Below are 13,777 nucleotides of genomic sequence, written 5' to 3'. Positions count from 1 at the left end.
TCAGCCTTCCTCTCCCTCGTGACATTCTGAGGACAGAGATTCCTGTTTGCGTTTCCTCCCGCTCCTCTGTGGAGGCTGCAGTCAGAGAGGGGCTGATTAGCGGATCGATGCCATTAGTCAGTCTCCTTCCGAGGAGATACGGGCCCACGGATTCCCGCGCTCACCTGCCTATCTCTGCAGCGGGGCGAGGGGCGGGGGAGCGCGCAGGTGTATCTCAGATAGCCGCAGGCAAACAGTGATGTTTGCTGAGGGAATTGATTGGCACATGGTCAATTCTGTTCAATTATTGTCGGATCGTGGCGCAGCTCGCGAAGGGCAGAAACAAGAAAGTGCTCCGTGAAGTGCTGCGGGTTTGTATAAACAACGAAGCCAATGGGTAAGTGCGGCGGAGTCACGTGACAGCAGGGACACACCTGTTCGGGCCCTTAGCGGCGCCAGACGGAGCTGCCACAGGTAGAGCAGGGGTTGCTGTCGCCGCGGCACGCAGACACATGTGCACCTCCGAGTTCCCTGTCACTGGTAGCCATGAACAGAGAGGAGCATTACTACCCCCCCTCGCAGCTGTACCAGAGAGCTACCGCCCCCACCGAGAGCTACAGCCACAGCCCGCCGCCCTGCCTCTACATGGGCCGCCAGGCGCAGTACGCCGCGCCGCCCCTCGGCCCGATGGACCAGCCGGCCTTGCCCGACATCGTCCCGTATGAAATACCCCTGATACGGGAGGACCCGGCGGCGGCGCAGATGCAGCATCCCGCGGCCCCTCAGCCGCCCCTGCAGCCGGGAGCGGGGTACGGAGAGCCGGCGGACCTGGCGGTGCTGACGGACAGGAGCCGCTACCAGCTGCCCTTCCCCTGGATGAAATCCACCAAGTCTCACGCGCACACCTGGAGAGGCCAGTGGGCAGGTAACTCCGAGGGTGTCCGTCACCTGTCCAGACGACCTGTGGGGTTTACTCTGCTGGTGCTGGGTGGTGGGGCTGTTGTCTTGTTTCGAATTACCGCGTTGAATAATCCCGACACGTGAAGGATTAGCAAAAGAAACCGTCATAGCGCGTTTACTGCCTCCCTGTTAATCCAGCAGAGCTGCGGCCACCAGAGCTCAGCAAGGCCCACCTCACGGGTGTCTTCTAAACATGGTGAATTTTAAACTGTGGTGGTGTCAGTAGGATTTAAATGGTAAATATCGACCAAATCTTACTTCGCAGTTATGGCGCTGATCCGTTTGCTAATGAAGAGGTGAGAAATCACTTTTAGGTCTTTGGATTTCACTTTTACTGCCAGTGACACGGCAACGTTTTCCCAGAACCGGAAACCGTTCGCGAGAAGACTGTGGGAAGAGTAAAATAACCATTCCAATATATATATAGACTATACCAAGCATTGGCAAAAATATGACATTATCTCCACCAGATATGGAAATGATTTATTTGAAAATTTGTTCATTTGGAAGACTAATGCACTATAACTGGAATAAAATGAAATCTATTCAACATCCGTAAGATTTAATTTATACTGTTACTACGCGAAGTGCTTTTCAAACTTTGCCAGACTTTTTTTTTTTTTTTCAGGAAATTCGCTGCGAATTAGTGTCATCCGGCGTATGAAGGCCGATGCATTCATATCAATTTTGGGTGTATTGTTTTTATTCACAATAATTATTTTAGTTATTATATCTTTATTTGAATTACAGGGCAATATTAGACACGATTGAAAAAAAAATATTTGCGTGAGAAGTTATTTAATGTTCGCTAATAATGTGTAAGTTTGGTTACGTAGTCTGCAACACACACTGCAAATACGCTGTGGACTGGATGTGTCTTCGTTTGTCAACAATGCGGGAAAAAGACATTATTATTATTATTATTATTATTTTTATTATTATTGGTTTTCCTGTCGAACACGGAACATCATCTAATACCCTGCTCGTGGCCTTACCTGGGAAATAACTCCCACAGTTCATCAGCTTCTCTTCACAGTAATATTAAAAAAAAATATGTGCACCATAATACACCAAGTTTAGTGTTGGTTTTGGAAAACAAGTCCAAATGTTTAATAGCGTAATGAGAATATCCATGAATATTACCTGACAGTATGTCGCTTTCATAACGTTTACCTTCCAGTGTTGTTGTTGTTATTATTATTATTATTAGTAGTAGTAGTAGTAGTTGTTGTTGTTGTTATAATGATTTTATTATTATTATTTCCTGTAGCATTATCGTGTTCTTGGGTATGACTGGTTTTGTTTTGACCGGCGGACACCCCGTTTGACCGCGGCTTCATGTCTCCTTCAGTTTACACGGTATTTCACCCTCATCCGCGTCAGAACAGCCGCCACAGTGCAAAATATCAATAAAAAAGCTAGTAAAATAATCTATAAAAATAATTTAAAAATAAGACTATATAAAAAATAAAAATGGTAGAACACAAGTAAAAGCACCCAGAGATATCTACAATGAAAAATTGCAAAGATCAGAAAGATTGCACAGATCCCTTGTTGCAGAGTGAAGAACCCTGAGCATTAATTGCACAGATCCTTTATTGCACAGTGAACCTGAACATTATGTTTTGTGCAGCTGTGGGAAAAAACTGTTTTTGAGTCGGTTTGTCCTGTTATTACCGTCTTAAAATATGATGCAAGGTGCGGGCGGCTTTATTTTCGTTTTGTAATTAGCAACCCTCATTTCAGCCGATACAACACAAAATATCTTCATTACTCAATGCTGTGATTTTCGGACAGAAGGAAAACTTTTTTTTTACACCCAACGGCTAAACTCTACTGACAGTCTTCACTTACTGCATGTCCCTCAAAGCAATGTATAACTATATGTAATGTGATATATAATAATAACAATAATAATAATTATTATTAATTATAGCGGTAGCTTATTTCAGAAAAACATGCATGGCAAAAAGAAAGAACAAGCATAGCGATCCTTGCGTACACAAATGAAAGGAAATATTGCCAGCCTGTCTCTGAAATGCTGTATGTTATTTCTATGATATTATTGCAGGGTCGACCTAAGGCATATACAATCAAAATCTATTACGATTCATTTAAGTTTAGAGCAATAATTCCAGAAATGAGTAGAATACAGGTATTCATGAATAATATGTAAAAAATTAGGCCAATAAATGAGGTATAAGTTTTAAAATCTGCAATAATTAAAGCACATATTTAAACATAATCTGCGTATTTAAAAAGCAAACATACAGTCCGTGGCCATCGACCCTACCATCAAACTAATGGTACAAACGATTTGAACGAAAAGAAAACATAAAAACAGCGAATAGAAGTAGTGATACAGTCTTACTTTTTAGATAGCGTTACTGTTTCAGAATGAAAACAAACTAGATAAAATAAAATAGAACAAAATATCTGGACATTTGGATATAGTTTCCAACGCCATTTTGCGCCTTGATTGAATCGTCCCCGAAGCCAAAAGTGAATAGTGATTTACTTCCGATGTTTTGCATTTTTGAAAATAGTTTAATTTTGTCGTTGTATTATTGTTATATTTGTATTAGGGCCTATTTAAAGAGTAGGTCCGTGATTGGTCTCTTTATTGGGCTAACTAGAGTAGGCTAATGGCTGGTTGAATTCAGAAATAAAAATGTAGAAATGTATATAAAATTATGAATTATGTTTTCGAATAATCCATAGTTTTTTCATAGGTTCAAAAACTATTTTGAGAGAAATCCCGGAGTATGAATGTGGATGTGTGTTGTCTGTGTCCAAAGCGGTAAGAACTGATGTTATATGGCGCATATTTAACAAATCATTAAAATACCTTCTCTGAAGAAGACTGCCTAGCGAGACTTTTTTTCTGAAATTGTATTTCTGATCATTAATGCGCATAATCCACTCTAACACGGCCATCTCCGTCACGCTTTTCGGTACAGCCTGGTTAGTGGATTGGGGAGAAACTGATAGTTTGATCATTTGTGGGAGTGTGAAAAATTTACTAGATTACATAAAGTAAGAAGGAAAACCTGAAAACAGCGCGCTCGAGGGAACCAGATATTGTATATCGTTATGGAGCATATGGTCTGTGAAAACGATCGATCTGCATATTAGCATTATTACAGTTACCGCGTCACCTCCGGCGGCTGCGGCGGTTATTTTTACCGCTGGCGATTCTGCCACGGCTTCTTTAAGTACTTCTGTTGATACAACAACGACGGCTGTATCAGTTAGGTTTTGTTATTTTATTTAATTTTTAAATTATTTTAAACTGGTTTTATTTTTCTTAATTTCTCTCAAATTTATCTGCACCACGTTTCACATTTTTCTCGTTCATCCGTTCATTTTCCCCTCCTGGAAACAGTGATGGAAACGCGATCTCGGATGTAAAGCGCGCTATATTAAGTTACATTATCATTTAAATCATTATTGTGTAGGTGTAGTTGTTGTTCCTGACGTTTTTGTTAAACGTCTTGTCAATCATCTTAAAAGGAATACCAAAACCAACTCTATGGCGAAAACGTCACGAAGTTTTTACGTTTCACATAAAACACTGTGAATACCTTCAAAATTTTAATTTAATTTAATCAGAAAACAATGTTAATCAAAAAAGCAGCTTATCATCATTATTTTAATATTATTAACTAGAAAGCTTCAATAAAATAGTAGACTGTAATAAAAATGGAATTGTCCACTTTGCCGTGGGGAGAGAGGCTTAAACACCCAGCAAACCAATCGCTTGTGTCACACGTATGTTCTCTACAGGGAAGTCGCTGCAAAGGCGCCTTAAAATGGTTTTAGAGTTAAAAAATGAAAGAATTCATCGCCTGGTTCATGATGAGGCGATTCCAGGTCAGTTCTGCCGACATGCCGCCGCAGTATTGCGAGCTTTAACCCCGATCGGACGTGGCTGCTGTACGGTTGAACAAAACGAACCTCCATTATGCCAGTAAGTGTTCAGCTTACAGTACAGTACTGTACAGTGTTCAGTATTTACAGAACATAATGTAGATATTCCTGGATAAGAGTGTCTGGTAAACTAAACGGGTAATGTCGTGTAAATAAGACATGTAGCATAAATATGTTCTTCACACAGAGTGTTTAATATGTGCTAAGCGAGTGATGGTGTTCAGTGCGTGAGATGGTGTTCAGTGTGTCAGACAGAGTTCAGTAAGTGAGACAGTGTTCAGTGTGTGAGGCAGTGCTCAGTGTGTGAGACAGTGTTCAGTATGTGAGTCAATCATTGGGTTTGTGAGTGTGAGATGGTTTTCAGTGTGAATCGGTGTTCAGTGTGAGTCGGTGTTCAGTGTGAGTCTGTGCTCAGTGTGAGACGGTGTTCAGTGTGAGTCTGTGTAGAGTGTGAGTCTGTGTTCAGTGTGAGACGGTGTTCAGTGTGAGTCTGTGTTCAGTGTTAGACAGTGTTCAATGTGAGACGGTGTTCAGTGTGAATCGGTGTTCAGTGTGAGTCGGTGTTCAGTGTGTTAGATAGTGTTCAGTGTGAGTCGGTGTTCAGTGTGAGTCGGTGTTCAGTGTGAGTCGGTGTTCAGCTGTGTGCTGTCCCGCAGGCCCCTACATGGTGGAGGCGGAGGAGAGCAAGCGCACGCGGACTGCGTACACGCGCGCTCAGCTGCTGGAGCTGGAGAAGGAGTTCCTGTTCAGCAAGTACATCTCGCGGCCGCGGCGGGTGGAGCTGGCCGTCATGCTCAACCTGACCGAGCGCCACATCAAGATCTGGTTCCAGAACCGCCGCATGAAGTGGAAGAAGGAGGAGGACAAGAAGCGGGTTCGAGGGGCGGACCCCGAGCAGGACTCCTCCATCACCTCCGGGGACCTGAAGGACGAGCTGAGCGGGGCCACCCCCCTCCCCCCCCGCGACCCCCCCGCACCCCCCTCCCCCCAGCACCTCCAAAACCCCGCCCTCTGCGTCTGATTGGCTGGACATTGCGTCAGTGACATCAGCTCCCTGCTGCCAAATCTCCTGTTCCACCCCTGTACATATTTATATAAACACAAACATGCGAACTGAGAGGCATTAAAAAACAGCACATGATTCTGGCTCCTGGAAGTGTGTGTTTATCCCCCCCCGGGCAGGACGGGTGTGACGCCCCTCAGGAAAGAAGAGTTTGCACTGGCCATTCAGTGTACTGGAGCCCTTGGGTAGACAGCATTTTTGTTACCCTAGTGTTGGATTTTTTGTGTGTAGGGTTGGGGTTAGGTTTAGGGGTTAGCGTTAGGTTTAGGGTTATGTTAGGGTTAGGGTCAGGGTTAGAGGTTAGGGGTTAGTGTTAGGTTTAGGGTTATGTTAGGGTTAGGGTCAGGGTTAGAGGTTAGGGGTTAGGGTTGGGGTTAGGGGTTAGTGTTAGGGTTAGGGTTAGGGTTAGTGTTAAGGTTAGGGTTAGGGGTTAGTGTTAGGGTTATGTTAGGGTTAGCATTGTTATGTGTGTTTATTTAGTCCTCCTGGAAAAATTGTGTTGAGTTTCTTGATCCAGTGCTTTTCTGCCCTTCTTCTTTCTTCTGGTGTCCAGTTGATGCTTGTTTTAAGGCCCGATATTTCCAGTGACCCAAATCAATGGTGGAGGAAATGGGCCACTAGGTGTGTGCTAGTGTCCCTGTGGTTTCTGATATTATATGTGTCAGACTAATCTAGTTCTGATTGTGTTGCCTGTCTCTCGTACATATTTTATGTCACAGTGTTCACACTGTATGACATACATGCAGTTGTTTGTGCCAATCATGATTTTTTGTTTAATGAGGTGTGTTGTGTTTGCTGTGTTGTTCTTGACTGCGGTGGTGTTTGTAGAATACTGGGCCTTGTGTGGGTATTCTGTTGATAGCTGGTAGTTTACTCCTTACCAGGTGTTCCTTCAGGTTTTTGTTTTTCTCGTAGGCAGAGATGATTCTGTAGTTCTGGAGTAAGCTGGCATTCTGTAAGATTCCGGTTGTGTTGCGTTTTATTCTCCTGCTGCTTGGCTGAACGCTGAGTATATGGTGAAGAGCGGGATGATTGTCCTTGTGTCCTGTTGTTTTGTAGTCAAGAAGGTTTTCCAGACCTGTCTGAGGAAGGATCTGGAGTATCCTCCTGGTTTCAATGCTGTGAGGAGGGTATCTGTAAATCTGTAGTTTGTGTGCAGATCCTGTGGAATCTCAGTAATTGGGATTTGATTGATCCCTTGAAGGTGTGTTTTGGGTGGAGACTGCCCTTGCGTAAGAGTGTGTGTGTCTGTTTCTTTAAAGAAGACTTTTGTATCTAAGATGTGTGTTTGGGGATATGAGGTTTGGGTTAGGGTTTAGGGTTAGGGTTGGGGTTAGGGTTGGGGTTAGGGGACCGGGGAACAGGCTCATCAGTGTGGCCGGGTGGGAGAGCTCCTCACAGCGGCCGGGGCACAGGACCCCTGCAGAGCTGAGCCTCGGATTGGACTGTGCATCGCTGTGACCTCATCGTTGCCATGATCACAGCCGTGCGTATCGCTGATGCCAGGCTGGGTGTGTGATGCTGTCAGCTGCACCTCTGCTTTCCTGTCCTGTTCTGTCAGAGTCTGAGCCAGAATCTCGCTGTGTGTAATCCCCACTGTCCTTACCTCACTGTGAGTCTGTACACTGACAGCAGACCTGAGCAGAGGGAGGACAGCCTCAGCCCTCACACCTGCACCTGTGTGCACTCCATCACTGTCCCTCACACTGACAGCACCGGGCCGCTCTACAGCACAGCCGACACCCAACGGAGGAGTGTCCAGTGTAACCCCGCCCACCCCGGCAGAACTGAGCCAATGATGTTCTGCTGCTGATGACTCCCGGTCGTATTGGCTGGTGGCACAGCCCGGACTTGAGCCTGCCTGCAGTATAAGGGCTTTCACTGTCTGACCAATCAGGAGATCCGTTTTTGCACTGCCCCTCTGTCTGTATAAACACTGAGAGGCGAGTTTATTCCTCTGAGTGGACTCCCTCTGTACCCTCTACAGCTGTTAGCCTTCTACCTGGTGTATATAACATCAATAAAGATGTAAACATGTTTAACTATTACACAAACAACAACAGCAATTCTGTAAATATCTCTAAAGATTCTATACATGTCAGCAGTAAATATGTAAATATCCTAGTATGATTGTCTATCTACACACATCATTCCTTATTTCACCTGTGTCACCTGTGTCACTTGTTTCACCTGTTTCTGCACATGGCCACAGAAGGCAGGAACGAGGCACATCACCTCTCTGATCAAATCAACATGGAGTGTTATTATCAAATAAAATAATCAAGTAATTCAATGACAAAGTCGGAGTGTTAATGAGTTTGTCGGCAGCAGATTCTGGATGGCTCACCCTCTGACAGCACTGATGTGATACTGAAGGGAATCGGAGAGTTTTGTGGGCAGCAGCGGCCGCAGGCTGGTATTCTCACTCTCTGCTCCACACTGATCCCCAGAGGCCAAACAGCGCTACTGCAGTTTTAATTCTCAGTTTTCACAGAGGTGTAACTTCATATTGATGAGTCAGATTAGCTAAAGGCAGCATCTACAGCTAACGCTGCAGGCCAGGGGCAGGGAATGCTTTGGAGGAAAAGAGGAAGCTGTTTGGCTGATAAATCTGAACAGACCAGCAGGTTGTGACGGTTCGTACCTTTGTATATGATAATATGCATTATATACAGTTAACGTTAATGGGCATTGGGTCCGTTATATTGTACTTTTATTTTGGAAGCGTAAAACCAAGAGCAAGTGTGATTAACCAATAAGGGTGAAGACGAGTATTATGGGATGGGTTAATGCTCAGCGGGGAAAAAAAGGAGTAGTCGGGTGGAAAGTGGTAAGCAGCGAGAAAACGAGTCGGGAAACTATTAAGTTTGCATTTATGCGGTTTATTATTTTTCTCCGAAGTGATCGTGAATTGTAAGCCAAAAAAGAGAAAGAGGCATAAAGTACCTTAGCATGTGGCGACGACGTGTACTGTGAACGACAGTGTAGCATCCTCGATGTTAGCTTGCTAGGTGTTTATGTGGAGCTGCTGCTGGTCTGCTCGTTAAAGTGGACGGCAACGGAGCGCCTGGCTGCGGATTCCGCGGACGGCTGGCTTGCAAGGAGCGGGCCTTTCCTCGAGTACGAGCCGATTTCCCCTTCGCTGTGTGTGTTTTTTTTTTGAGGACGACTCCGGAGCTTCAACACAGCGGACAATTGAGCCAACGAACGGGTGACTATTATCCACACTGCTTGCTAACTGGTACTGTAAAAGGTGTATTTTGCGCATGTGAGTAAAAGAACGACCCGCCCGCATAACCTTTGAGTCTCTTTTATTTATGTAATAAACATAGGGCGGCAGTGTAGCATAGTGGTTAAGGAGCAGGACTCGTAACCGAAAGGTTGCCGGTTCAATCCCCGCTGGGACACTGCTGCTGTACCCTTGGGCAAGGTACTTAACCCATAGTTGCCTCAGTAAATATCCAGCTGTATAAATGGATAACATTGTAAAGAACTGTAACCTATGTAAGTCGCTTTGGATAAAATGAATAAATGTAAATGTAATGGTATATATTGGCAGTAAGCTAACAGCCGTACGAAATCCTTACAAGGTTAATATCTCCCTGATCACCTGCGCTCATTCAGAGCTCATTTTAAACAGGGCCGAGCAGAGGCCAGGCCTGGGATCACTCCACACAGCTGGGTGAGAGGTCAGAGGCCAGGCCTGGGATCACTCCACACAGCTGGGTGAGAGGTCAGAGGCCTGGGATCACTCCACACAGCTGGGTGAGAGGTCAGAGGCCTGGGATCACTCCACACAGCTGGGTGAGAGGTCAGAGGCCAGGCCTGGGATCACTCCACACAGCTGGGTGAGAGGTCAGAGGGCAGGCCTGGGATCACTCCACACAGCTGGGTGAGAGGTCAGAGGCCTGGGATCACTCCACACAGCTGGGTGAGAGGTCAGAGGCCAGGCCTGGGATCACTCCACACAGCTGGGTGAGAGGTCAGAGGCCAGGCCTGGGATCACTCCACACAGCTGGGTGAGAGGTCAGAGGCCAGGCCTGGGATCACTCCAGCGCGGTGTTATTCACACAGGTGGGTGAGTGAAAACTCAGTAAAAGCATAAGTATTATGGGTTAGGCATGTGTTCAGATGAACTGTGGATTTATTGAATACAGGCAGTGATATATTACAGCCAGACTGGAATCAGACTGGTGGATGGAGATGACGGTGATGACCATAACGCAGACAGACGCAGGTAGACTCAGACAGACGCAGGCAGACTCAGACAGACGCAGGCAGACTCAGACAGACACAGGCAGACTCAGACAGACACAGGCAGACTCAAACAGACACAGGTAGACTCAGACAGACGCAGACTCAGACAGACGCAGGTAGACTCAGACAGACACAGGCAGACTCAGACAGACACAGGTAGACTCAGACAGACACAGGCAGACTCAGACAGACACAGGCAGACGCAGACAGACACAGGCAGACTCAGACAGACACAGGCAGACACAGGTAGACTCAGACAGACGCAGACACAGGTAGACTCAGAGAGACGCAGACACAGGTAGACTCAGAGAGACGCAGGCAGACGCAGACAGACACAGGCAGACTCGGGCGCGCTCTGTCACAGTTTGGGTGGGGCGTGGGGCAGCAGGGCCTGCAGCCTGAGGCGGCTGATCTTCTTGATCTCCTGGACGGCGTGCAGCAGCTCCTGGCTGTGCGGGTTGCGCAGACGCAGCTGCAGCTGCTGCAGAATGGCGGCCGTGTTGCTCATGCGGACGCAGATGACGAAGGGGAAGCCGAAGCGCTGCTTGTACTCCCGGTTGAGGCTGGCGATTCGGGCGGACTCCTCTGCCTGCAGGGAGGCCAGCCCCGCCCCCTCCTGCTCCCGCCGCGACTCTGCCGTCAGCGTCCCGCTCTGCAGCTCCCGGCCCGCCAGGTCGGGGTGACACCTCACCAGCCCCTCTTTACCTGCACACAGGTGAGACGCAGGTGCTCAGCGCGCTCCTGTCACACATAAAACACGTTTAGAAGAAAACGGACGGGCTGAGACTCCGGAGCTCTGAAGGGCTTCGTTTCTGCTGCACTGCACACCTTTCACAGCCCAGCGCCCTCCTGGAAACAGTGTCTTTTTTCACGCGGGGAGGTGTGCGTTCAGACGTCTGACACGCTCTCACACAGCCCCGGGGGAACGAGGCTGACCCGGTCGCTGTCGGAACAGGACACCCGGTCCGAACGGCTGCGTCTGCACTCAGGCCCAATACCGTACCAACTCAGGAATGCCCATATTCAGCCGGACTCAACTCAATCCTTCTTCACATAAATGTGAAATCAAAAATTTACTGTCATATGTTCATATTGTATTCATACTTTCCATAATCCATATTTACATGTTTAAATATATTTACACTTGGAGCACGGTACACACTGTACTGTGATACACTGTGCAATGGCTCTGGCCTGACAGCACGTGGAAAACAGCACAAGGCAAACAGGATCTCAGGAACTCACTCTTACCCCTGGTGTCCCTCAGTGAGAGCAAAGCCCAACAGAAGGCCCCATGTGAGGGAATATGACTTTTCCACTTGACCGTGGCTCACTGCTATTCTCATTGTAAATCAAGACTTTTTGCGCATAAATCAAACAACGGTGCGATTTTGACGAGTGTTATGCGTGTGGATGGTCCTGTTATGCGTGTGGATGGTCCTGTTATGCGTGTGGACGGTCCTGCACTGAGTGCTGTGATCCTGGACCAGCGTCTGCAGGGTAGCGAAGCCGCTAACAGCTCTGCAGTGCTGTGTGACCACGCTCATTCGCGCTAATAACAAAACGGCCCTCATTCAGTCCTGTCGGTGTCAAAGACAGATGTTTATAAAAATCTTAAATGTACACAGATATTGTACATTCAGACATTATATCACAGATTTAACCTCAGCGAAAGTCTACTACCAATAATCAAGTCAGTGATCTTTGACACCTTCAGATTACAGCAAACTTCATTGTTTTTTGTGCTTAGTCTTTTCCTTGATATTTACTGTATTCAGTAAATATTTACAAATTGATTATTAAAATGTGGCATCCACACTGAGATGTTAATGGTGAAGCTCTTTGCTATAATGCAGTCCGTTCTCTGACGTGAGCCTGGCTCCTGACCGTCCCCCCTCACCTGACTCTGAGAGGCTGTCGATGAACTCCTCGATTTCGGCTTCCACGTTGGAGACGCTGCCAAAGGGCCGCCGTGACCACACTGCAGCTGCAACAAGCGGACATCTCTCCACCACGCCGCCGAAGACCTCGATAAACTCCTCGTAGGACAGCGAGTTGACTGTCTCGATGTCCATCTCTCGGATTCTCAGCCTGCTCTGCTGTGGGGGCAGGGGTGAATAACCCAGCGGGCTGCATCTCAACGCACCATTTACACACTGTGTTTACGCACTGTGTTTACACACTGTGTTTACGCACCATCCTCCCACGGGGCAGAGTGCATCCCAAACCGGTCAGGCAACAGCGTATTACATTACATTACATTACGTTACATTACATTACATTCCAGCCTCCTATTAAATCATCCCACCTGTATGTGTGTCAGACATCTCAGTAAACACTTGTCCAGCGACTTCATGCTGTCCTGCACACTCCCCTCTGCCTGCAGGGTTGCCTGGCCTGAGACTCCTCCCTGCCTGCAGGGTTACCTGGCCTGAGACTCTCTGCCTGCAGGGTTACCTGGCCTGAGACCCCTCTCTGCCTGCAGGGTTACCTGGCCTGAGACCCCTCTCTGCCTGCAGGGTTACCTGGCCTGAGACTCCTCCCTGCCTGCAGGGTTACCTGGCCTAAGACTCCTCTCTGCCTGCAGGGTTACCTGGCCTGAGACCCCTCCCTGCCTGCAGAGTTACCTGGCCTTAGACTCTCTGGGTGCAGGGTTACCTGGCCTGAGACTCCTCCCTGCCTGCAGGGTTACCTGGCCTGAGACTCCTCCCTGCCTGCAGGGTTACCTGGCCTGAGACTCTCTGCCTGCAGGGTTACCTGGCCTGAGACTCCTCCCTGCCTGCAGGGTTACCTGGCCTGAGACTCTCTGCCTGCAGGGTTACCTGGCCTGAGACTCTCTGCCTGCAGGGTTACCTGGCCTGAGACTCTCTGCCTGCACGGTTACCTGGCCTGAGACTCCTCCCTGCCTGCAGGGTTACCTGGCCTGAGACTCTCTGCCTGCAGGGTTACCTGGCCTGAGACTCTCTGCCTGCAGGGTTACCTGGCCTGAGACTCCTCTCTGCCTGCACGGTTACCTGGCCTGAGACTCCTCCCTGCCTGCAGGGTTACCTGGCCTGAGACTCTCTGCCTGCAGGGTTACCTGGCCTGAGACTCCTCCCTGCCTGCAGGGTTACCTGGCCTGAGATTCTCTGCCTGCAGGGTTACCTGGCCTGAGACTCTCTGCCTGCAGGGTTACCTGGCCTGAGACTCTCTGCCTGCAGGGTTACCTGCTCCAGGATCTCTCACTCTGGGGCCCTGAATGAGCCCCCCCCCAGCTGCTGAACAGCTGCTGTGTGTTTAACAGGCGGGTGTAGTGGCCTGAGGTGAGCTCTCACTGCGCTTTGAGATCCATGCGCTTGCAGAAGATCATTAACAAAGGACAGGTAAAGACATTCAGACAGACATACACTGACACAGTGGGAAGGTGGGGGGGGATGCGTCCCTCTGAGGGTATGCATGTGAGAGTGTCCCACTCAGTGTGGGGGCGTGTGCTAAGCTCTAAGCCACACCCCCCAACATAAAGCCCCGCCCCCTGATGCTGTCACATTACCCAGCTAAAGCACTGCTTACTGAATGGGTGAAAAGCTTTGGCAGGAAATGGAGGCAGCC

General features: G+C 47.9%; 1 protein-coding gene across 1 annotated transcript; it reads left to right on the top strand.

Moving 5' to 3' along the window:
• The first annotated feature begins 525 nt into the window (after positions 1–525).
• pdx1 (pancreatic and duodenal homeobox 1) lies at positions 526–12,279 on the top strand. The gene is made up of 4 exons (XM_036521468.1): positions 526–904; positions 5,526–5,812; positions 7,062–7,068; positions 12,177–12,279. The coding sequence occupies exons 1-4, from the start codon at positions 526–528 to the stop codon at positions 12,233–12,235; spliced, it is 732 nt and encodes a 243-aa protein (XP_036377361.1). The 3' UTR covers positions 12,236–12,279.
• Positions 12,280–13,777: the final 1,498 nt, after the last annotated feature.

This window comes from Megalops cyprinoides, chromosome 2, assembly GCF_013368585.1.
Source record: "Megalops cyprinoides isolate fMegCyp1 chromosome 2, fMegCyp1.pri, whole genome shotgun sequence".
In the NCBI taxonomy this organism is placed as follows: Eukaryota; Metazoa; Chordata; class Actinopteri; order Elopiformes; family Megalopidae; genus Megalops; species Megalops cyprinoides.
The sequence above is the reverse complement of the archived record's forward strand: the minus strand, read 5'-3'. Positions and strand labels throughout refer to the sequence as shown.

Coding starts and splice junctions, on each gene's coding strand:
- pdx1 (XM_036521468.1), top strand. CDS start 526: ATGAACAGAGAGGAGCATTACTACCCCCCCTCGCAGCTGTACCAGAGA. Junction 905..5,525: donor CTGGAGAGGCCAGTGGGCAG/GTAACTCCGAGG, acceptor GCTGTCCCGCAG/GCCCCTACATGGTGGAGGCG.